Below are 26039 nucleotides of genomic sequence, written 5' to 3'. Positions count from 1 at the left end.
TCTATTATAACTTTTTTTTTCTTCAGTGCTGAGTCCTAGGAGCAAGAGTGGCTTCTGCTAACCGATTTCAGCATGGATTTTCACATTTTTCATTTCATCTCATCTCATTTTCTGAACCGCTTTATCCTCATTAGGGACGCGGGGGGTGCTGAAGCCTATCCCAGCTGTCTCCGGGCCACAGGCGGGGGACACCCTGAATTGGCGGCCAGCTGATCGCAGGGCAGAAGGAGACGGACAACCATGCACTCTCACACCCATACCTAGGAGCAATTTAGAGAGTCCAATCAACCTACCATTCATGTTTTTGAAATGTGGGAGGAAATCGGAGTACCCAGAGGAAACCCACGCAGAACATGCAAACTCTACACATAAAGGTCCGAACCTGGATTTGAACCCAGGGTCGCCCTATATATATATATATATATATATATATATATATATATATATATATATATATATATATATATATATATATATATATATATATATATATATACCGTATTTTCACGACTATTCGGCGCATCGTATTTTTAGCCGCAGTGTCAGTAACGAGTGCTATTTCTGTATTTTAAACACACAAAGCAAGCACCGTTTTTTAGACTCATATATATTATATATTATATATGGATGAACATCGAAACGCAATAGCGCTGGCTACCGGAAGCAGCCTATTTCCGGGTTCCGGTGCGCAGAGACTGCTGGGAAATATAGTTCTTGCACGCTACACCCACACGCTAAAAACACGTTTTTAAAAAGGCAACGGAAGCAAAACTGAGTTCGGTTGTACTTTATTTAGACATTTTACAACTTACTCACTTACTCACGTCATCATCACCCACAAATCCATCAAAGTCCTCATTTTCTGTGTCCGAATTAAACAATTCCCCAAATGAGTCTTCCAAAACGCCGGGTCCAGCGGTTGTAGTTCTCAAGCCTCCGGGAATGACGGCAAGCTCCGAGTTTATATATATATATATATATATATATATATATATATATATATATATATATATATATATATATATATATATATATTTATATAGTTCGCAGTCTACCTTTGAATGCTCCGTTGACGCCAACATCTAGCGGCAGGATTTCTTTTGTAAATACAGCCGAAATGATTATACTGGGTGTATTGAAGAACTGGTTGAATTGAAGAACTGGGTGTATTGAAGATTTGGGTGTATTAAGAACTCGATATCCCAGCAGTCACTGCGCAGTACTTTATCTACAGGAAATAGTAGAGTCTGGGGCTGCTTGGCGTAGTTGTATATATATATATATATATATATATATATATATATATATATATATATATATATATATAGTTCACAGTCTAGCTTTGAACGCTCTGTTGACGCCAACATCTAGCGGCAGGATTTCTTTTGTAAATATAGCCGAAATGATGGCGAGCACCAAATTAGTGTGCTTGCGCAACGTCATACTGGGTGTATTGAAGAACTGGGTGTATTAAGAACTCGAAATCCCAGCAGTCACTGCGCAATACTTTATCTACGGGAAATGGTAGAGTCGGGGGGTGCTTGCCGTAGTTGTCCTATCGACTGATTTATTTTATTTTATTGTGATAACAATTTTAATATTGGTCCATATATAAAGCGCACTGGATTATAAGGCGCCCTGTCTATTTTGGAGAAAATTTTAGACTTTTATGTGCGCCTTATAGTCGTGAAAATACGGTATATAAATATATAATATATGCCTAAGTTATTGGTATGAGCACTACTTCCCTCGTCCTCGCCTGCACCCTGCCATTGGGTCCTAATTCCTCGTATCTGGCCTCGACGTCTCCCCAAAGATGTAACAGATTTAATATATTACTAAAGTTTTCTGGGATGGGCTCCTTCACCCTGTGACTCTTAACAGGATAAGTGGTGCTTGAAAGGTTTTCAGACATCATGTGCTTACCAGATGAAAGAAGTATAACTGCCTGTAAGAGAGCAATCTCAGAGTCATCCAAGTTAAAGGAGGACAGTGAGACACCAAGGTCAAAAATGGCATCTGACACTACTCCCAGGCCTCCATTCTTAAGCTGACCCCGTGTGACCGCCATCTCTCCATTTAGTGTGAGTGTCTCACTACCCGGATCATAACAAACAGCAGCTCGCAGTGACATGACTTCCATACAGCAGCCTTTCAGCAAGATGATCTGGTCTTCACATGGCAGCTGTTAACAGGGGGAAAGAGAAGATCTTGAAGTACAGCTCTGTTGGAGTAATCATTATTATAAATGTGTTTGCAATGAATATAAAGCCTTATAATATACATGCTTACTATATTAATCAATATATTTGCTTATTAGGAATAGTAATGCTCATCCTAAATGTGTAACTATATTAAACAATATATATATATGTGTTGATCGCTTTTATGTTAGAGTTGAATTAATATGTGTTTTCAACGAAGACAAACGCTTACGCCAAGGTCGCTCTCCAGGACAGCTGGGTCCAGCGAGAGATACAAGTTGGCAAGGACATAAAACAATACACTGAGTTCTTGCTCCGAGGACTGAGTACTGGAAGATACGCCTCAACCCTTTCCCCAGATGCAAGTTCGCAATGAAGATCTGTGAAGGACGCTTAAATTGTTGTTGGTTCAGCGGATGGCTATCAGGCATATTGTTTTAATTTGTGACGCTAGGTTTGCTTGACTATGGAATTGTTTTGTTTCTTGCTTACGCAATTGGAATCGATAACCTTGTAATTGTTTTGATTTGAGGCCTTAAATGGGCAGGACATAATGCCACTCGGGAGAATAATCTTGATCGGACGAGCGGCTGGATGTATTCTCTTCTTGCAAGAATTAAATGGTGATGTGACTACAGATGCCTTTTTATTGAAAGCTAAATTGGAAATACCTAAGGATAAACGTACAATTGGATGAACCTAACAAGCTCTATAATGTTTAAATCACTGCACAGACGCTCCCCTACTTACGAACATTCAACTTACGAACAACGGTACATACGAACATGTCTGCAAATTGCGTTTAAGTCCAAAAATGTTCGCAAGTCCAATTTTGTATTTCGCGCCTTTTTTGGAGTAGTACTTCTTTCCGCCGCTAATACCGACGCCTGGCGCTGTGAGAGCTCAGCTCACCCAGCATCTACCTTCTTCTTCGTTGCAATGCGGAAGTGCGTGAATGTATCTCCAGTGTGCAAAGAACCTTTTTCATTTGTATCATTAAATATCTCATGCATCCAATATTGAATATGGTTGGTAAAAAGCTAAAGGCTTCTATTGAGGGAGTTGCAAGGAAGAGGCAAGCCATTTCATTTGAAACGAGTGGCAATAATAACGAAGCTTGATGCGCGTGAGAGTGGTGAGCGTTGCACATTCAGTACCATTTATAAACAGAAAGATCGAGCAGCAGGACCCAAATATTGAACGTTGCACAAAGTTTGCAAATCAATTGAATGATGCCATACAGTGCTACTGCATCATTTATGATGAAAAAAAGAAGAAAACTGCAATCGTCATTAGGTCGCTTCTTTTGGCCAGTTTCTAATACATAAATCTCTCTCTCTCTACAGTACTGTACATATTCTCTCCATTTTATGAAATGTTTTTTTTTCAGTACAAACCAATGCGTGTTACTTATACAAGCCTTAAACATACAAATGCACTTATATAAACCTTCAATATACTTATATCGGCCTTAAACATAAATTATAATACAAAATATAGCACTGAATCAACTTACAAACAAATTCAACTTATGAACAATCGCTCGGAACCAATTGCGTTCGTAAGTAGGGGAGTGTCTGTATATCTTAAATATAAAAGTTCTAAAAGTGTAAACTTTTTTGTTTTAATTACAGCACTAATTAAATTTCCGATAGGTTGTCAATCACTTGACCACATAATAATCATTTTATAATATAGTGTATAGGCTTTGAAATTTGGTAAAAAAATAAAAACGAGAACTATTGACAACATGTCTAAGATTGCAATTAGACATTTTTTTTTAAATCAAGCTATGCGATATAAATCAATCAGTTGATACAAAATGCACAACAACACAAAGGTCAAGGGGGCTCCCTATCTGTTGTAATATGGTAAACTAGTTAAAGTACAATTATTTTTTATACAGTTGTAACTGTACTTATGAAATTAATTGATTGATAGAGACAGGAGACGGGAGACGGGAGACGGGAGACGGGAGACGGGAGACGGGAGACGGGAGACGGGAGACGGGAGACGGGAGACGGGAGACGGGAGACGGGAGACGGGAGACGGGAGACGGGAGACGGGAGACGGGAGACGGGAGACGGGAGACGGGAGACAGGAGACAGGAGACAGGAGACAAGACAGCTTGAAATGCTTCTTACAAAGCCATTCCTTTGTTACACTGGTTGTGTTTGGGTTCATTGTCATGCTGAAAGACCCAGCCACGTGTCATCTTCAATGTCAATGTTTCCACCCCCATGCTTCCATAGGGTATGATTTCTTCTGATGCAATTCAGTATTCTTTTTCCTCCAAACACGAGAACCTGTGTTTCTACCAAAATGTTCTATTTTGGTTTCATCTGACCACATTCTCCCAGTCCTCTTCTGGATCATTCAAATGCTGTCTAGCAAATCGCAGACGGGCCTGGACGTGTACTGGGTTCAGCAGGGGGGCACGTCTGGCACTCCAGGATTTGAGTCCCTGGTGGCGCATTGTTACTGATAGTAGCCTTTGTTACTGTGGTCCCAGCTCTCTGTATGTCATTCACTAGGTGAATTCACCGTGTGGTTCTGGGATTTTTGCTCACCATTCTTGTTATCATTTTGACGCCACGGGGTGAGATCTTGCATGAAGCCCCAGATCGAGGGAGATTATCAGTGGTCTAGTATGTCTTCCATTTTCTAATAATTGCCCCCACACTTGATTTCTTTACACCAAGCGTTTTACCTATTGCAGATTCAGTCTTGTCATCCTGGGGCTGGTCTACAATTTTGTCTCTGGTGTCCTTTGACAGCTCTTTAGTCTTGGCCATAGTGGTGTTTGTAGTGTGAGAGAGGTTGTGGGCAGGTGTCTTTTATAACGATAATGAGTTAAAACAGATGGTATTAATACAGGTAACAAGTGTAGACCTTGTTAGAAGAAGTTAGACCTCTTTGACAGCCAGAAATCTTGCTTGTTTGTAGGTGACCAATTACTTATTTTCCACTCTAATTTGGAAATAAATTATTTAAAAATCAAACAATGTGATTTTCTGTTTTGGTATTCCACATTCTGTCTCTCATGGTTGAGGTTTACCCATGTTGACAATTAAATGCCTCTCTAATCTTTTCAAGTAGGTGAACTTGTACAATTGGTGGTTGACTAAATACTTATTTGCTCCACTGTATATATAAATAAATAACTTACATCTGTGAAACGAGCCCCCCCACATACCCCATGGGTGTGTATTTGACAATAAATTGTTTAGATTAGAATGTGTGGTTATTGGAGTCCTTTTTGAAAACAAACTTGCATGGAACTTTCAGGATTGCAGGTAATAGGTGAAATAAAACAGTTTCTTTCAATGGCTACCCTGAAGTGAATAACTTCAAAGCAGAAGGACAGAGGAGTTAACAAAAATTCAGTTGTACTGTGGTTTATGTAAGATAAGATTGTAAGATAAATTGACAAAGTCGCTTGGCAATTGCTTGTTCATATTGTATCAGTTTTTGTAAGTATAGATACATCAATGTCATAAGAAACTTGCCCAGAGTTTGGTCGTTCTCATGGAGACTTGACACTGATAAATCGGACGTCGCCCAAAGTTTGGTCGTTGTCATGGAGACTTGCCACTGATTAATCAGACTTTGCCCAAAGTTTGGTCGTTGTCATGGAGACTTGCCACTGATTAATCAGACTTTGGCCAAAGTTTGGTCGTTGTCATGGAGACTTGCCACTGATTAATCAGACTTTGCCCAAAGTTTGGTTGTTGTCATAGAAACTATACTATACCCTGTTTGCCTATATAAAGACTGACCCACTGTTCATTCGGAGAGAGAGTTGCAAGGACAACAGACTGTGAGCGGTTCACAGCTGTTCGAGCTCTCTCCCCATCCTGCAGTCCGGTAATAAAACTATTTCCTATTAAATTGATCTCACTCTTTCTTGACCTGCTCCTGAAGTTGTATTTTCAGATCTATCAGTTTCCCAGGTGGACCGACAAAAAAGGTAATCAGAAATCTGTTTGAGTAATTCACAAATTCTGCTATTGTTATAGTTTGGGAGACTTATAGTACAATTGTTTTGTTATCACTCGGTAGGTAAGGATTTATTTAATTGAATTAAGAATAGTATTGTTCAAAAGTGGGGTACCTAAGGACCCATCAATTCAGGGTAACATAGGACTTGGTTTTGTTTTATTTAATACATCAGGGTAACAGAGTTCCTAACCCAAGGTAACGCTGGACCTGAAAAGGTAGGGCAACGGAGTTCCTGCCAGTCTTGTCATAACTGACGCACAGCCAAGCGTGGCTAGGCACTGTAACTTTTTAGTATACGTTGGGGATTTCGGGACCCCCAAAAACTGATTGTGGTAGGATAATTGGAAATTACTCAAATGTGAGGAAATGTGGGGTAACTTGGTCCCTGCAGGCAGGGAATTGTTCCTACCAGTCAGTCTCGTCCTAACTTACGAAAGTTGAATATGGCTTAGCATTGTGCCATTTCCGTAAAATCTTGGCGAATTTGGGATCCAAAAAATGATTAATCATATTAGAACAATTTAAAACCACCAAAAATGAATGATCTAAAATTATGGAATTGTGTACTTGTTTGTATTTTGTGAGTAGTTTCGAGAAATCGGTGATAATAAAACAGTAGAGTGTATATTGTTAGGAGCTTAGGATTTCCAGGACTGACGTCAGGAGAACACAGAGAATGATGTGAGGGTGACTGGCATAAATCAGATGGCAAAAGCCTGCCAGCCCCCATTCTATGATCAAATCTGGGCAATTAGAGACCACAATTACGAGCCTGGCTAAAGAGATCCCAAATTCTAGAAAATACCCCATGATTCCCACTCAACAAGGTGGTTGAATGGGAAAATCTTATTAAAAGGCCTTGAGTTGTTTGCAGAAATAGCTCAGAGGATTGGCTGCCAGTGAGGAAATGTGAATGTTAATTGATGTGAATGTAACAATTGAAGAGAAGGGAAAGGTTTTTTTTCTGTGCCTTGCTGGAGAAGAGGTTTTTGAACTCCTGGTCTGTTTTAATTGAGGAGCAGGAAATCTTCATTAAATTGAAGCAAGAAATGAGCCAAACGACAGCCCTTGCATTGGCATTTTTTCAATTTGACACCATCAACCATCAGATACTGCTGACTAAACTGTGTATTTTCTCACCCAGCACACTAAATTGGATTGAATCGTATATATCTGTAAGCTCGCAGTGTGTCAGGATACAAAATACAAAATCTACTTAAATAAAAAAATAAAAAAATAAAATCAGACTTAGGCTTGTCATCATCATTGACTAGACAAAAGCCTAATTGTCATCATACCCAGCTGCGTATGTCGAAATTGAAAGTGCTTCTCCACAAAGTGCGCTTTTCCCAGGCAAGAGCCCAACCAGGTGATAGTTTCAGACTTGCTGGCACTCTGAAACTATCACTTGGTTGGGCTCTTGCCTGGGAAAAGCGCAACGAAGTTATAATGATCAATTAAAAACTGTTCTCTTTAGTTTCACAAAGGCTTTTGCTGGAGAGGACTCTCCTGAGAAGGTGTACCTGAGACTGATCAAAGGCAAGTGGTCTGAACCCTGGTGGATTGGTCCATTTGTAGTAACTGCACGTACCACACATGCATACCAACTCGTAGGAAAAGTACCACAAGTCTCAATTCCGACCGGCAGTCGAGACCATTGAGGCTGAGATCCTGCCTCAGTTATTAAAATTTTTTGTTTGAGCATTCCACGTCCTTGCCTGCTTCCCTGCATTTGGGTCCACTTCATGTTCCAAGACCGACGTCGCCGTAGACGTAACAGTTTTGTATACAGTGGTACCTCGTCATACGACCGCTCGTCATACAATATTCTCGTCTTACGACGGAAATTTTGATTGAATATTTCCCCCATGATGCGGTCAAAATTTCGTGATGCGACCAAGCCAGGTGGCCATGGCACTGTCTTTTTTGCATCTCTTTCGTGTATAAAATATATCTACGAGCACTGGCCGGACTTTGCATTTCCACATCCGTTTTCCCCCCACTTTGGTCTACATTTACATACCAGGTAAACAACAATGGATCGGCAGAGTTTTGCAAAGAAAAGATCTGGAATATACACTCGGTAATCAGACACAGGGAAGCGGCAAGTTCCAAACAACTCTTGATGCGTTCATTTTGAAGGCTCCGGCGGAACGTAGGGGTGGGGTCAACCCGTTACAAAGGTAAACAAGATTAAAATAAAATTAGAATTCAGTTTTGTGTGAAGTTACATTAAACGTTGAGTGTCTGTATATATTAATCCAAGTTAATTTAAATTTGTTTGTTCGTTTGCGAGTGCCATGGATAAAGTCCCCCCAACACCTCCCCCCGCCTCCGTGTGTGTCGTTGCCTTCCCCTCCGCAAAATGCGTCTAATTTTACTTCTATTAAACACATTTTATTACCATTAAACCACTCGTTATTTTTTACTTTGTCAATATATGGCGAATTAGAAGAAATAAAACATTTTTCCAATCCAATATCCTGTTTTTGGTGTTTTTTCAGAGGGTTGGAACGAATTAATTTGTTTTCCATTCATTTCAATGGGAAACGTCCGCTCGAGTTACGAGAATCTCGTCATACGATCTCAGTCTCGGAACGGATTACGATCGTATGTCGAGGTACCACTGTATATCTTTTGACAACAAAGTAATATTTGGCTTGCACACTGCTCGATTAGGATTTTTGTTGGCCCGAAATTGTGCCGATCTTTGGGTAAATTCAGGGGGGACAATTGTTTACTGTAGGAAGACAGACATTTATATTATATCTTATACATATTTATTTTAATGGACAAAAATATTTAGAAAATAGATTAAAATTGAATTTACAAAACCATAAAAGTGCCAGATAACATATAGCATGAAACACGCCATTTTGCAGCAGACACATGTTTTTTTGTTTTTACTATTCAAATAATGTTCTTTTATATGAGTGTTTCTCAATTATTTTCTGCTGATTTGTGCTGTTTGTTCTTATTCGGGGCCCTACTCCGTGAGCGAACTCTGACAGTGAGCGCACCACTGCCATCCACAGAATGAATGAGAAATGGCACTTTATTTTAGTCTGGCAAAAAGTATTTTTCGTAAGTCATAAGCTCCAAGGAATCGCTTCGCCACGCGCCCCCACTAATTGAAAAGCGCTACTCTATGTGAACTTTAAAATGTCTGAATATAATACAAATGTTAATATTCAATATGACAAATATATCTTAATTGCAAGAACATATACGTAATTCAAGAAGAATTGTCATTAAAATGAACCTTGCATCCAAATTAATGGAACAACCCATATACAGTGGGGCAAATAAGTATTTAGTCAACCAACAATTGTGCAAGTTATCCTACTTGAAAAGATTAGAGAGGCCTGTCATTGTCAACATGGGTAAACGTCAACCATGAGAGACAGAATGTGGAAAAAAAAACAGAAAATCCCATTGTTTGATTTTTAAAGAATTTATTTGAAAATCATGGTGGAAAAAGTTCATCAAAAGTTCATCTCAATACTATGTTGGCAATAACGGAGGCCAAATGTTTTCTGTAACTCTTCACAAGCTTTTCACAAACTATTGCTCATATTTTAGCCCATTCCTCCTTGCAGATCTCCTCTAGAGCAGTGTTGTTTTGGGGCTGTCGTTGGGTAACACGGACTTTCAAATCCCTCCACAGATTTTCTATGGGGTTGCGATCTGGAGACTGGCTAGGCCACTCCAAGACCTTGAAATGCTTCTTACGAAGCCACTCCTTTGTTGCCCTGGCTGTGTGTTTGGGATCATTGTCATGCTGAAAGGAGATTTTCACTCAGAATCTCTCGATACATTGCTCCATTCATTCTTTCCTTTACACAGATCAGTCGTCCTGTTCCCTTGGAGAAAAACAGCCCCAAAGCATGATGTTTCCACCCCCATGGTTCACAGTGGGTATGTGTTATTCGGATGCATTTCAGTATTATTTCTCCTCCAAACACGAGAACCTGTTTCTGCCAAAAAGTTCTATTTTCGTTTCATCTGACCATGACATATTCTCCCAGTCCTCTTCTGGATTGTCCAAATGCTCTCTAGCGAACTGCAGACGGGCCTGGATGTGCACTGGCTTCAGCAGGGGAACACGTCTGGCAGTGCAGGATTTGAGTCCCTGGCGGTGCATTGTGTTACTGATAGTAGCCTTTGGTACTGCGGTCCCAGCTCTCTGTAGGTCATTCACTAGGTGGGGTTCATACCTGTGGGGTTCCTTATTTGCCCCACTGTATAATACGAATCTTAAAAGATTTTCCAAGGTAATAAAATATTAATTAAGAGCATGCACATACCTCACAAAACATTGGTAACTTTTTGGCAAAGTCCACCACTCGTGTTATCGCAGGGGTGATAATTTGTGTAAACTGGCTGAATGCCTCTAAATCCACTTTATTAACTCCAGCTGTGTTCAGCATATGAACGATATTCATAGGCTGAAAGGGAAAAAAATAAGTGAATGAACATAAAAATAATGTAACACAGACAGATTTAAACTTCATGGGAAACATGATTTACTTTAAACAAGCTTGTTTAGAACCAAAAGACAATTGCTGCGCTATTAAAAACATCTCTTTTGAAAAATGGTTGGATGTATTGACACCAAATTTACAGAAAAGATAGGCAATTAGCTTGTGTTTAACGAACACCTTTTAGTTTTTCAATAACACATTTAACCATTTATTAATTATTGATTTATTACTATTATTAGCACCTAATATCTTCAATAGCTCAAGAGAACAGAAAGCTAATATATTTCAGGTCAGGCATATTCATTGATAATCAGTGGCGGTCCGTGCATTTCCTAGTGATGCCTTCAGCAAAAACTATTTTATGGCCATAAAACCTCTACTGCAGCTACAGCTGCGACACATAAAAAAAAATAACCTCATACAATTGAAATATTATTTAGGAATATAGCCATATTTTACTCACCAAAAATCCTTTTTTAACTGTACACAATATCCATTCTCCTTTCTTTCTTCCTTCTTTTCTATCGCCATCAAAGGTAACGCTGAAAGTGGAGCATGTCCCGTCGTATTTCTGGCATACGTTTTTATTTGATTTAGTGCTGAAAATGTTTGTTCCCGTTTGTGACAGGCTTGCTTGCTTTGGAGTTGTCCGACCTTTCTTAATGATGTCCAGCTTTTTTTTCTTGAAAAGTCCGTCTTGAAAATGGCTTTAAATCAACACAACAATATATTTGCTTGTGTAGCTCGCTCCAGATACAGTTTGGTAGCTCTGGCTAGTCCACTCTATCACTAGCCAGTCATAGTTGGTGAAAGCGATGACGTATCCCTACGCCTGCGAGAAGGCAATGACGTATCCCTACGCCTGCGAGAAGGCATTGTGGTGTTGCCAACTTGGTTAAAGCAACAGTCTTATCGACGCTTGTTTAATGCAGCAGAGCCTGCAGAACTGATTGTGAAGGCCTTGAGGCAGATTTCTGACCCAGGCAAAAAAATAATGGCTGAAATGTGATTGGTTAAATGCTTCAATATGAAAACACATCTGGAAGCAGGGCAAACAGGGGGGAAAGCAATGAAAGGAAGCTAACAGACAATTTGGAATTATTTAATAAGTATTCATGGACAAAATATAATCAACATCAGTCTGTGATTCAGATATTTCTTAGGCAGCAGAGAAGGCCTTGAAGGCCCGGATGGCACACCACTGTTGATAATACTTGCAAATGTTCAAATCTTGTGTTTACACACGTAGAGAAGGTAAAGAAATTCAATCACTCGTCTATTAGGATTCAACAGCTGTTTCTGGCCATCATAAAAAAAAATCAACTCTGTACGATGCACGGTTTGGATCGGACAGCTGTTTCTGTCCACCATAATGTCAACTCTCTACGATGCAGGGTTTGGACAAAAGTAGCGTGAGCATATTAACATAAAACATCCAACCATAAATCACGCTTTATCTATTCCTGCTCCCGGAAACTTTTTTCTTTCCCCTGTTGTGACGGAAAGACTCGGCGAGACACGATGGTGCTGGACATGCTGACCCAAGACGCCTTTCCACGTCATTTCCAAACGTAATTTTGGGGAGAATTACCGCCAGCGAGTTTCCAGGTGCACACACACACATCCATCCGTACATCACGCTTTATTAGGATTGGAGAATAGATAAAGCGTGATTTGTGGATGTTTTATAGCTCCCGTCACGACAGAAAAAAAAGTGTACCGGGGAGCACCTAGAAACTCGCTGGCGGACCACGCCACCACCACGCGGTGCATTTAGGGCACATCATGTAAAAACAACGATTCATACATCAACTCTGCCTTCAGCTTTAACAAAAAAAGTTGAGTTTACAAACTTAGAGAAGGTGAAGAAATTCAATCACTTGTCTTTTAGAATCCGACAGCCCTTTCTGGCTACCCCCCCCAAAAAATTCAACTCTCTACGTTGCACGGTTTGGACAAAGATAGCGAGAGAATTTTACCATGCACACACTCACACCCATGAATCACGCTTTATATGGATTATAGACCAGTAAGGAGTGGGTCAAATATGTTATATTGACATTGCAGGAAAAAAACTGGTACACACTGTCATGTAATAACAAGACCCCTGTCATTGATGATCATGCTTTATCTTACACCATGACATACCGTATTTTCTCGCATATAAGCCGCCCCCGCATATAAGCACCCTTCAAATTGCCTTAAAATCATTGACTTTTGCAATTTCTTGCGTAAAAGCCGCCTCGTGATTCACAATTTTCACCTCCATATTCATGGTTTTAATAGAGTACAAATGGCTTTTTTTAGTATTATACCGCAAAATGGCGGCGAGCACGGGTGCAGCGGCTCTTTGCTCTCCAGTTTGGTGTTTTCTTTTCTCAATCCTATCGTTATTTACCAACATCTGCGAGGCAAACTTTTCCTACAGTCGCCACGACTTAATTGCTATCGGAAGGAGATGCGATATATCCGATTTCACAACAAACTACCAACGGACCTACGATATCCCTGAGGACATCTCGAGACCTCCGGGATCTCCGTGGATAGTCAGCCCACTCAAAGCACGTCGAAGGAGGCGAAGGCGGCAAAGAGAGAGGAAGCAAAAGCACGGATGTCGGGCGGGCCTTGCTGCTAAGCTAAGTCAACAACCACACCGAGCACCGCTTCCTAGTATCTTTTTGACCAACGCCAGATCCATCACCCACAAAATGGATGAGTTGGAACTTCGAATTGCTACCAACAGCTTTGTTAGGAACGAAAGGTAACATTATTCTCATCACGGAAACGTGGCTACACCCGCAAATCCCTGACGCTGCGGTATCGCTAGCTAGCCGAACGCTTTTTCGGAACAATCGTTCAAAGGAACTAACAGGCAAAAGCAGAGGAGGAGGACTTTGCTTGTTCATACATAATGAGTGGTGTGGTGACAGTAGGATCATTGACACTCACTGTTCCCCGGACTTAGAGCTATTGGCAGTATGATGTAGGCCCTACTATCTACCGAGAGAGCTAACGGTCGTCATAGTAACGGCGATTTATATACCTCCAAATGCTAACTTCAACACGGCACTAAACCTCCTGCTAATGGCTGTACAAACAACAGCTTGACCACCCCGATGGAGTCTTTATTGTTGCTGGTGACTTCAACAAATGTGTTACTTTGAAGAAAAATCGTCGCACAAGGTATTTCTGAGACACTGTATGAATAAAAAGCACATTATTAGGGTCAATATCATAAGGAAGTTAGTAATTAATCCAGTAATGGCTATTTTCTTACTGCAAAACTGAAAACCACAAATAGTATATGTTAATTTGCCGACATCTACTGGTGAAAAAGTAGACAGCAACGCTGTAAGTCTTGTGTGCATATAAGCGGTACCCTTGATTCAGTCATCATTTTTTTTAGTTACAAATGCGGCTTTCTCTTCCACACCTGGAGAACACGGGAAGCACGGTGAGAATTATCCAGTACGTTCAACACCATTCAGCCAGTCCTACTGAGAGGGAAACTGGAAGAGGCTGGAGTAAGGAACCACCTAGCAGCATGGATAATCAACTTCCTCATTGACAGACCACAATATGTGAGACTTCAGGACTGTACGTCTGATGTGGTAGCTTGCAGCACGGGGGCCCCACAAGGCACGGTGCTCTCCCCACTCCTCTTCTCCCTCTACACATCAGACTTCAAACATAATACAGACACCTGCCACCTCCAGAAGTTCTCTGATGACGCTATTGTTGGACGAGTGACGGACAGGAACAGCCTAGAGTACAGGGGAGTCATCACAGCCTTTGTTGACTGGTGTAGGCAAAACCACCTCTACATCAACACCAGTAAGACAAAGGAAATGGTAATCGATTTTTGGAGGAATCCTCAACAGACCACTAAGGTGAACATCCAGGGTACAGACATTGAAATCGTGGATAATTTTAAGTACCTAGGTGTTAACCTCAACAACAAACTAGACTGGTCCACAAACATAGATACCCTGTATAAAAGGGGCCAGAGCCGCCTCTACATACTGGGGACACTGCGGTCCTTTGGAGTGTGCAGGACACTGCTGAGGACCTGTTACGTCACTGTGGTGGCATCTACAGTGTTTTATCAGTGGTCTGTTGGGGATGCGGGAGCACGGAGAGGGACAGGAACAGGGTGAATAAGCTGGCCAGGAGGGCCAGCTCTGTTCTGGGCTGTCCTTTGGACTCTGTGGAGCAAGTGGGAGAGCGGAGGATGCTGACCAGGATGATGTCCATCATGGACAACACCTCCTGCATGAGTCTGTGGAGTCCCTCCGAAGCTCTTTCAGCAATAGACTGCTGCACCTTCATTGCAGGAAGGAGCGCTTCTGCAGATCCTTCCTCCCATCAGCTGTCAGGCTCTTTAACAAAAAAATGGCTGAGTGTTAAGACATACCATATGTATACATGTACATCTGTGTATGTATGTATGTATGTATGTATGTATATTAATATATATATATATATACTTAATTGATATACTTATTACCTATCAATTTATGTCTAAAATTCCTTTCCTGTATCTGCATTCTCACCCTCTTGCTACTGTGACAATGAAATTTCCCGAATATGGGATGAATAAAGTTATCCAATCCAATATGTGAGAAAATACAGAAAATGTTCTTTTACACCTCAAGGCTTCATTTGCTCTGCCCACTTACATAGAGACGTTGCAATGACAAGGTGTTTTACTTCCGTGACACCTCCTCCCTATGGGCGAAGGCATCATGCCAAGAACAAAACAACCAACACTCTTTTGCATGAAGCCCACAGGATCCTAATAGACGCGTGATTGAATTTATTCAACTTCTCCAAGTGTGTAAACTCAATCTTTTATTTGTTAAACAAGCATTTTTCAAAAGAGATTTTTTTTAAAAGCGCAACTATTATCTTTTGGTTCTAAACAAGCAAACTGCTTGTGTAAAATAAAATATAATTGATTTCAAATTCAAGATATAGAAATTCCTCGCAGCAGTGGCCAAGCGGGGCATGTTACTGTGTATAGACATGATGAGTTGATGTGTCTTGACCTCACCGAAAGAGGCTCCACCAAACCCCTGAGACTGACTCACCAAACCCCTAGGATTCGATCGAACCCAGGTTAAGAACCACTGTGTCAGACGGAGGTGACAGATATCCACCCACCTCTTCCCTAAATCGGAACTCATTATTCTGATCGGTATTTATGGCAAATATTATTTGAACTTTTAGCTAATTGAGTAAAGTACCTAACTGTGTGTGTTTTTTTTAGCGTCGACTGATCACGGACAGCCCATGTGACTCCGTTGCTGCCTAGACACTGTTGCTTTGCTTTGATAGTTTCCTCCTCTTCCCATCGGACTTGTGGCTTATAGTGGTGGCTAGGTATCCGAGTGGTGGCGACCCGTCGTGTGCGGTGAGATGGAGTTTTGACGGTTTGGTTTGGTTTTGATTTGATTTCTCGGTTCACCACACCCTTCTCTCCACCGTTCGGCCCTCTCACGGAGTAAATACAACCCAAAGTGTCAAATAAGTTGATAGTTTATTTCATTGGCAGTTGTAAAGTTTGTAAAAATTAAAATAAAGCAATTTCAAAGGTCTAGAAGTTTTGCGTGCTGTCTTGAGGTGGGGCTTGCCGATAAGCCCTATTCCAAAATCTTGTGGTCTTCTATATTCGGATCTATTTTGACCTGCCCTTTATTCTATTTCCCTTAAATGAAAATACATTTAGTTACCTTAGTTTTTAACTGTTGCTTTTTTTCTTTAAAAAGAGATGAGCACAAAATCAGCACAAGAATGATAATAGGCTCAGAATCTGTTTGGGTCAACAAGACAATTTACTAAAAGCAGCCTAGATCGAGAAGTTTTATACATACAGTAAATATGTTTAAATATCAGTGGAGTAAAATCTGGGGCCTTTGGATCTGAGGACATTACCATGTAAGTGGTGTCAGGTTCTCAAGTCGTATTCTCTTTAACCACAATTTCCTGCAGGATATATCCATTGGTTTCTTGCAAAAGTAGGGAACTGGTCTTCAATTGGGGTTATTAGAGCACCACGAGCACAGCAAAGTTTTTTTCCCATCCTGCGTCCTCCATAACTTCGTTGACAACAACAATGGCAGAGTTGCTTACTCTTGCTAACCTCCAAGGTGTGGGGCATTATAGGATGTGCAAGTAGTCAAGATGTATTTATCTGATGGACCAGCGGCAAGCGGCTTGTGGACTGGTACCGCGCTGCGAAGTGGTGGTTGGGGACCGCTGCTGTACAGTACTTCCTTTAGGCTAAGTAAAAATTGTTTCATTTATTTTAAATCCACTATAAAGTCCTGTTCATGATTTGATTTTAAATGCATTGAATATTTTAAAACACAGGTGCTGTAATTATTATAAATTATTGTTACGTATTTATACGAAGATATTGCTGCGACATTCAGCGCATCAAACTCTTTTTTGTTTCCTCACATGTATTTTTTTTTAACAAGTAGGTCCTCCCCAAGCATACAGAATAATATCAGATCACATTAATAACGTTACCTGCTGTCAACCATAACACTATGAGTACAATCTATGTCCTTCTATATTCATGTGATTTTGCTATTTGGGACTTTTCTTCCATTTGCTAGCTTTAGGCCATCTCCTTGATTCACTCAGTTTTAATGATCTTTTATGTTGTGGGACCATAACACGATAATGAGCCACAAAAGTAATTGGGTAAATAAATGCCAAAGTAAGTTTATGTCATACCTTAGTTTCTTTTATCCCAGCTGCACTCTGGTCAGAAGTATTAAATAAATTACACGTTATTTCATTTAGAAGCATTGTTTCCTCCACCTGTTGGATAATCAACAAAAAGTGTGACATTATGAGATGAAGTTATAAGTAATAATGTGGGGAAAAAAAGAAAAGCAAGTCATTTGTATTTGCAATAAAGTCTTTGTTGCATATCAATAGACGTTCTGTGAGGGGTGAGTAGCCAAATGTTTAGAAAAATATATGTGAACCCTTTTGGAGTTACTTTTATTTCTGCATCAATTGGTCATAAAATGACATGCTGGAATTGTACTTGAATCAAAATTTACCAACCATCTACACAAAAACAACTTTACTGTATATGTATCTTCATTTTTGAAAAAAAGTAAATATTAACAGGATCCCCTGCCCCTATCGTCAATGAGTCATCATCTTATCTGGGAGGGGAGGGGGTGGTTACGTATCTCAAATGATCCTAGGAACTATTATATATATATATATATTGTCTGGCACTTGGTGTCTGGGGTAAATAATAACACCACATTGACTTTCTAGTCCAGGGGTGGGAAAAGAATTCCACAAAGGGCTGCTTTGTTTGCCGGTTTTCGTTTCAAGCTATCACAAGTCTACACCTTTTCACCAATCATGTGTCTTCCAAGTGTAATCACTGGATTTCAGTCATGTCCTTCTAATTTCCGCAGCAACCTCAGTGGTTCGACATTTTGTACTGGATCGGTTGAAACAAACACAAGGAATAGCTGGGACATTAGAGGACTGGTTTGCGGAGCTGTTAACCGATCACCACCTGGTTATGAGTTGGCTTTGATGGTGGGTAAAGATGCCTAACCCGAACGTTTTTGTGAGGTTCTGCTCCAAAAACCTGGCAGAGTCCGGTGTGTGGAAAAGGATCAACTCTGATATCTGGCATTTAGCACGAAATAATCGAGAAAAAAATGAGTGGTGTACGTGTGACGGAGCTGGATCTACAGTACGAGAAGAGATTTCAACAATATGCACCATCCTGAAGAAGAAGAAAGGACGCTATTAAGGATATCAAGTCTTCCAAAGACTAACCATAATTTCCAAGCTGCGCAATAACATTCATAACGAGATGGAGAGCCTTCTTTTAATATGCATAAAAGATAAACAGTTAGTGGGAGATAGCATGACTGAGTCGATAATATGCAAAAAAGCCAGCACAATTTAGATAAATTTAAAAGCAAAGCAAGCATCTGAAAAAGCAGAGCCATCAACACCACCAGAACCCTTCATTTAAGTTTGATATACCCTAACTCTGTCTCTCTCTCTCTTTCTCTCTCTCTTTCTTTCTCCCACTCTCTCTCACTCCCCAGCGTGCACTCCATGTTGTACTGAATAATGTCTTATTTTAGTATTAAACATCATAACCATTACCGAACCTGAGTAGGGAAAACACGGGGAATCAAGGAATGAAGTAATGCAGATACATGGCAAGGGAAGTGAAGCAGACGATCCGACAAATGACATAATAATGAGTGGGGTTTAAATAGACAAATTAGGAACTAATTCTAAATGACGCGCAGCTGCGCGAGCGCAACGGCAAGACAGGAGGGACGAACAAGAGTAGGGAAATGGACATCAGATCACGGAGAAACCAATGGAAAAAAACAATAACAAGCTAATCCTAACAGAAGGAGAAGAAAACAATAAGTGACCCAAGGGACATAGCCACATTTTTAAATGATTATTTTATTGACTCCAATAAAGAACTGACAACTAACATCCCTCGAATAGAATATCACCCAACAAAACCACTGAACACCAACGAACCCATTCTTAATCGGCACATAGTTTCGCAGTCACAAGTTGAGAAAGCTATGTCTGGTCTCAAAAGCTCCAACTCAAAAGATGCGTTCAAATTGGATGTAACATTTCTCAAATATCACAAAGAATCTCTCATAGCACCATTAACCACTATTGTAAACAAACTCATAAACGAGTCTCTTTCTTGAACCTTGGAAGTGCTCAGTCATAACACCGGGCCTGAAATCAGGGAACCCCGCTATACCAACTACAGACCTATAAACATCCTTCCAGCCATCTAAAAAGTCTTGGAAAAGGTACCGGAGCAAATATTGGGTCACATTAACAACTGAACAGGCTGCCATTTGGCTTTAGAAAACACCAATCTCCTGAGACAGTGGTTTTCTTTTCTAGAAAACTCTGCCTTTGTACACGACAACCTCCAGGACTACACGGACTCTGTACTTTCTTACATAAAAAACTGCATCGACAACGTCACTATAGATAAACGAATACGGGTTTTTCCTAACCAAAAACCCTGGATGACCAATGAGACACAGGCACTCATCAAATGCCGTAATTCCGCCTTTAGATCAGGGGACAAGATAAAATATAGCGCTGCCAGAGCTGAGCTGAAAAGAGGCATTAAAAAGGCCAAGGCAGCATATACCAAAAAAATTGAGGAGCACTTCACAGAAAATAACCCAAAGAAGATGTGGCAAGGAATACGACATATTACCAACTACAATAACAATAATATGTCTGTTAACGCAGATGCCTCACTAGCGGAGAATTTGAACCGTTTCTTTGCCCGCTTTGAGACTGACAAATCAGACCCAGTCTCAACACCCCCACCACCACCCTGCAGCAATACACTGACGTTCCGGGAACAGGAAGTGAGACTGGTAATGCGGTCTGTGAACACCAGGAAGGCTGCGGGCCCAGACGGAGTACCTGGGAAGGTGCTCAAAGCCTGTGCTGACCAGCTGGCTGGAGTCTTCACAAATATTTTCAATTGTTCCCTGCAACTATCCATCATTCCATCTTGTCTGAAATCTGCCACCATCATCCCTGTCCCCAAAAAGCCAACCATTGGCAGCATGAATGATTATAGGCCTGTTGCCCTCACGCCTGTGATCATGAAGTGCTTTGAAAAGTTGGTAGCCCGCCATATCAGGAATACAATCTCTCCCTCAATTGACCCTCACCAGTTTGCTTATAGAGCAAACAGGTCCACTGATGATGCTATTGCCATTGCTCTTCATACAGCACTGAGCCATCTGGAACACCCTGGGAACTACGTGAGGATGCTCTTCATTGACTACAGCTCAGCCTTCAATACCATAAAACCGGACATTCTGACTGACAAACTCTCCCACCTTGGACTATCCTCTTCAATCTGCTGCTGGATAAAGGACTTCTTGACCAACCGACCACAGACTGTTAGACTTGGTCCCCACCTCTCTTCCTCCATTACACTAAGCACTGGCTCCCCTCAAGGCTGTGTACTGAGTCCTCTTCTGTACTCCCTGTACACCTACGACTGTACACCCACCCACCAGTCTAACGCCATCATCAAATTCGCTGACGACACCACTGTGGTCGGACTCATCTCAGGAGGGGATGAGTCGGCTTACAGAGATGAGGTCAACAATTTGTCTTCGTGGTGCTCGGTGAACAATCTCACACTGAACACCACGAAAACTAAAGAAATAATTTTGGACTTTCGCAAACACGGCACAGATCTGGCCCCACTCCTCATAAATGGAGTATGTGTAGACAGGTTCCAGTCCTTTAAATTCCTGGGGGTCCACGTCACGGACAAGCTCTCATGGTCTACAAACACCACGGCAGTGGTGAAGAAGGCTCAGACACGACTCCATTTCCTCAGGGTACTTAGGAAGAACAACTTGGGCTCCAATCTTCTGAGAACCTTCTATAGAACCACTGTAGAGAGCATCCTGGCGTACGGCATCACAGTGTGGTACGCTGGAAGCACGGCGGCAGACAAAAAGGCCATGCAGAAAGTGATTAACACTGCCCAGAGGATTGTCGGCTGCTCTCTGCCCTCACTTGAAGACATTGCCAGCCCGCGTTACCTCAGCAGAGCCAAGAACATCATAGGGGACCCTTACCACCCTGGTCACAATCTGTTCCAGCTGCTGCCCTCTGGCAGAAGCTATAGGTCCCACAAAGCTCGGACAAATAGGCTTAAGGACAGTTTTTTCCCCACATCCATCAGACATCTAAACTCGCGCTAACATACCACACATTCCCTTCTGCGGCATATGAATAGATGTTTGGTTGGTGATCTGCCTCCTACTAGCTGACTTGAAGGAAGGTAAGTGGCAGACAGTGTGCGGTAATCGAGAGGTAAGCGACCTGTATCCACAACAGCGGAATGACAAATTACAAGTCCGTAACTTACACTTATTTAGGTCTTTTGCCGATTAAACGTAGCTTATGGAGAAGCACCATCAATTTCGTCACACGCAGTTTCTGCGTGTGATGACAAGTAGGTTTTTGTGTTGTGGTAATGACGACATGGCCTATGTCCGATTATTATTATTATTATTAAAAAATCATTCGTGCAGTTTTCCTTATTATTATTATTATTATAAAATCATTCGTGCAGTTTTCCTTGATCTCAAAAAGACATTTGACACTTTACTTTACTTTGTACTTTATACTTTTTACTTTAATGTTTTTACAACTTTCTTTGTTCTATTAGCGTGGTTTCTTTCTGCTGTTCCTTATTGGAACCATTCAGCCATGCCTCCGCTGTCTTACACATGGGATCAGGTGTGAACACTACGCATCAGAAAGAGCAACACCTTGATGCCACTGGAAATCCGGAGCTGGACAAAAGTGCCTGTCTGGAGAAGAAGTGACGCTTCAGTCCAAACATTCCATCTATTAATATGGGGAAGGTGAGATCCTCCCCGGTAAGATGGAAGAGCTGTCAGCGCTTTCCAGGCCAGAAACGGAGTATCTGAAGTGTTTTACTCTGTTGCTGTTGATTCTTCAGCTCCAGACTACTGAGGGACTGTGCGGATAAGCTTGGAAGAATGATTCTGCATATTTTCAACCTTGGTCTCAGTCTGCAGAAGTTCCCCACCTTGTGGAAGTCTTCCTGTGTGTGGTACTAGTTCGATCTAACTCTACAATGTATTTTTCTTCTGTCTGTATCCGCTTTTGCTACTGCAACCAAGATGGCGCCACTCAAGTGGCAGCCGGTAGCGGTAGCTCCGTCCGCTCTTGCTCGTTTTGTGTTTTTGCTGCTTTTCTATTTTTTTTAAATTGCATTTTAATATTTCTTAATGCTTCCCAAATACTTTGCCTTTTACTTTGTGCTTTTTGCTTTATTGTTTTGCGAGCTTTGCAGCTTGACGCCACCCAGTCGCGTGGCTTGGTCTGTGCTTGCTACTGCAACCAAGGAAATTTTCCGAATACGGGATGAAATAAAGTTCCAATTCCAATCCAATCTAATTCAATCAACCACCAGATACTGCTGACTAAAATTTCTAATTTTAATTTCTCACCAAGGACGCTAAATTGGATTGAATATTATTTATTTGTAAGATCACAGTGCATCAGGATACAAAATACAAAATCTACTTCGAGAAATAACAGTCTTGGGGTACCGCAGGTGTCAGTGCTAGGTCTACTGCTCTTCAGTCTTTGCATAAATGTTCTGCCAAGCTGTTGTCCTTCGATTGTCACCTGCCAAATGTATGCCGATGATGCTGTTCAATATGTCCATGCGAAAGACAAAAACATGCTGCACAGGAACTCACAGATGCAAAGATGAGCGTGAATAACTGGCTTGAAGAATCCCAGTTATATTTCTCCTTCCTGTGTATTTTTAGGAAATGTAACTTCTGCTGAGCCTTCTTGACCAGTTCTGTGGTTTTTGTTGCCCAAGAGACGTCAGCAGAAATATGGACTGGCAGAAATTTGATAGACTCACTCAATGCATTCGTTGATATAAATGGGGGCAGGAGTGTCTTTGTTCTGTCTGAAGTCCAGGATAAATTCTGTTGTTTTGGAAATGTTCAGCACCAAATTGTTGAAGGCGCACCAGTCTAAGGACCTCAACTCTGTGGGCCGTCTCGTTCCCTTCTGTGATCATCTCACAACCTCCCTGGCCTGCCTACACTTCACACTCGTGCCTTCGCTCTGTCAGGGTGAATTGCAATAAAGAGACATCATCACCAGTAAAGCTGTCGTTATGCCTGCTTCGGGGTCCCTAGCCTGAAACCCATAACAGTGGGAGCCCCAGATTGGCCAATTTGGATGAGATTAGATAACTTTATTCATCCCGTATTCGAGAAATTTCACTGTCACAGTAGCAAGAGGGTGAGAATACAGACACAGGATATATATATATATATATATATATATATATATATATATATATATATATATATATATATATATATATATGATAAGATTCTCGTAACTCGAGCGGACGTTTCCCATTGAAATGAATGGAAAACAAATTAATTCGTTCCAACCCTCTGAAAAAAGCAGGATATTGTATTGGAAAAAAATGTTTTATTTCTTCTAATTCACCAATATTGACAAAGTAATAAATAACGAGTGGTTTAATAGTAATAAAATGTGTTTAATAGAAGTAAAATTAGACGCATTTCGCGGAGGGGAAAGCAACGACACACACGGAGGCGGGGGGAGTTGTTTGGGGGGACTTTATCCACGGCAACGACGCACTCGTGTAAAACATGTTTTATTTCTCCTAATTCGCCATGTATTGACAAAGTAATAAATAACGAGTGGTTTAATAGTAATAAATGTGTTTAATAGAAGTAAAATTAGACGCATTTCGCGCACGGCACTCGTAAACGAACAAAACAAGAGTTGTTTGGAACTTGCCGCTTCCCCGTGTCTGATTACCGAGTGTATATTACAGATCTTTTCTTTGAAAAACTCGATTCATTGTTTTTTACCTGGTATATAAATGTAGACCAATGCATACCTGTCAACTTATACGTTTTTCCCGTATTTTATACGTTTTTTGATCATTTCAAATTGTGTACGCCGTATAACAACTTTTGTACGGGATTTTTTTTTAAGTACGTTTTTTGTCAAACGGATCTCGTTTTACGCATTTCGGCTCTAATCCGGATCGTCTCGGTCACTGGTAGCAGACGAAAACGTCATCGTCAACCGCTAATATTGTCATGCTTTAAGCATGATATGCGCACACGCATTCCCCTTTCACACGAAACAGGTAAAATGATTAAATCATTTCCTGTTTCGTTATTTAAGCAGCTATGAGTCATAGCGCTTGGGTCCGAATACATTCACGGTCGCGTCACGACAACGCGGCGCGACCATAACACTTTTACGTGCACCCTATGTGAGTAAATATGTGCCGCGTTGCGTTTGTACGGTTTTCTATTGCTTAATACGGGGAATTCCAATCATTAATACGGGGAGGAATTGGCCCAGGTTGACAGGTATGCCAATGTGGGGGGAAAAAACGGGTGTGGAAATGCAAAGTCCGCCCAGTGCTCGCAGACATATTTTATACACGAAAGAGATGCAAAAAAGACAGTGCCATGGCCACCTGGCTTGGTCGCATCACGAAATTTTGACCACATCACGGGCGAATTATTCAATCGAAATTTCCGTCGTAAGACGAGAATATTGTATGACGAGAGGTCGTATGACGAGGTACCACTGTATGTATGTATGTATGTATGTATGTGTATATATATGTTGGGGTTATTCTGGATAATATTATAGATGTATGCATTTTAATTACTTTTGTATAAGAGTGTCTTTAATTTGAGACTGGGGCAAACTCGAAGTACTGGGAGATACACCTCACAACCCAGACACCCAGATGCAAGTTCGCAATGAAGATCTGTGAAGGACTCATAAATTGCTTTGACTGGGACGCCGGCAGTTTACCTTATAAAGAAATTATTATGCTTGTACTGCAAATTCTTACGCAGGTGTTTTGGTTTCGATCTAATATGAGCAGTTGTTTTTTTACCTTAATGGCGTTATTCGGTTAGCTTATGCAATTGTTTTGAATCAGATTACATTAAATGTTTTGAGTATGTCGCGACTAAATGGAGATGAGAATGCCGCTCGTCAGAATCCTCTTGAACGAAGGCGAGTTATGAGTGATTTCTCCTTGCAAGTTGTAACCAGTGTATGTTTAAAGATGTCTTCCATGTTAATTAAATTGTATTAATAATTAATCCATCAATATATGGATATATATATATATATATATATATATATATATATATATATATATATATATATATATTTCTGACATACAGTAATAAATACCTTGACATACGAGTGTCCCAACATATGAGAAAATTGAGATGCAAGGAAAATCCTGAGCAAATTATTGCCCTGAGATACAAGACAAACTTGAGATGAGATCATACGAGACGGTTCTTGCTGCGACCGCGAAGTAGTCCTTTTCAAGCTGCGTAGTAGTATTCATGGCGAGATGGAGAGGCTTCTTTTTATATGGATGAAGGAGAAACAGTTCATGGGAGATAGCGTGACTGAGATCATCATCTGCAAAAAGGCCAGTGGAATCTACAAGGACTAAGTAAAAGTAAAGTAAGCAGTTGAGAAAGGGGAGACTTCGACACCAGCGGAATCCTTCAAAGCGAGTCATGGCTGGTTTGATAACTTTAAAAATGAACTGGGATACACTCGGTGGTGAAGCATGGGGACAAAGCAAGTTCCAACTCGAAACCTCCGTTATAGCACAACAAAGTTACATCCATTTTCCAGTGTGTATAATAAGCTAACTTCATTTAAA

General features: G+C 40.9%; 1 protein-coding gene across 2 annotated transcripts in view; it reads right to left on the bottom strand.

Annotated features, from left to right (window-relative positions):
* Positions 1 to 26039, bottom strand: part of LOC144067255 (thyroid hormone receptor beta-like) — a 66976-nt gene that overhangs the window by 4056 nt on the left and 36881 nt on the right. For both annotated transcript variants that reach the window (XM_077590850.1, XM_077590849.1), the window contains exons 5-7: positions 17435 to 17521; positions 10514 to 10654; positions 1927 to 2185 (exon numbers count right to left, since the gene is read on the bottom strand). In XM_077590850.1, coding sequence (XP_077446976.1) covers positions 1927 to 2185; positions 10514 to 10654; positions 17435 to 17521 — 487 coding nt within the window. The remainder of the gene's footprint in view (positions 1 to 1926; positions 2186 to 10513; positions 10655 to 17434; positions 17522 to 26039) is intronic.

Source organism: Stigmatopora argus, chromosome 21, assembly GCF_051989625.1.
Source record: "Stigmatopora argus isolate UIUO_Sarg chromosome 21, RoL_Sarg_1.0, whole genome shotgun sequence".
Classification (NCBI taxonomy): domain Eukaryota; kingdom Metazoa; phylum Chordata; class Actinopteri; order Syngnathiformes; family Syngnathidae; genus Stigmatopora; species Stigmatopora argus.
Note: the sequence above shows the minus strand (reverse complement) of the source record. Positions and strands in the feature narration are given on the sequence as shown.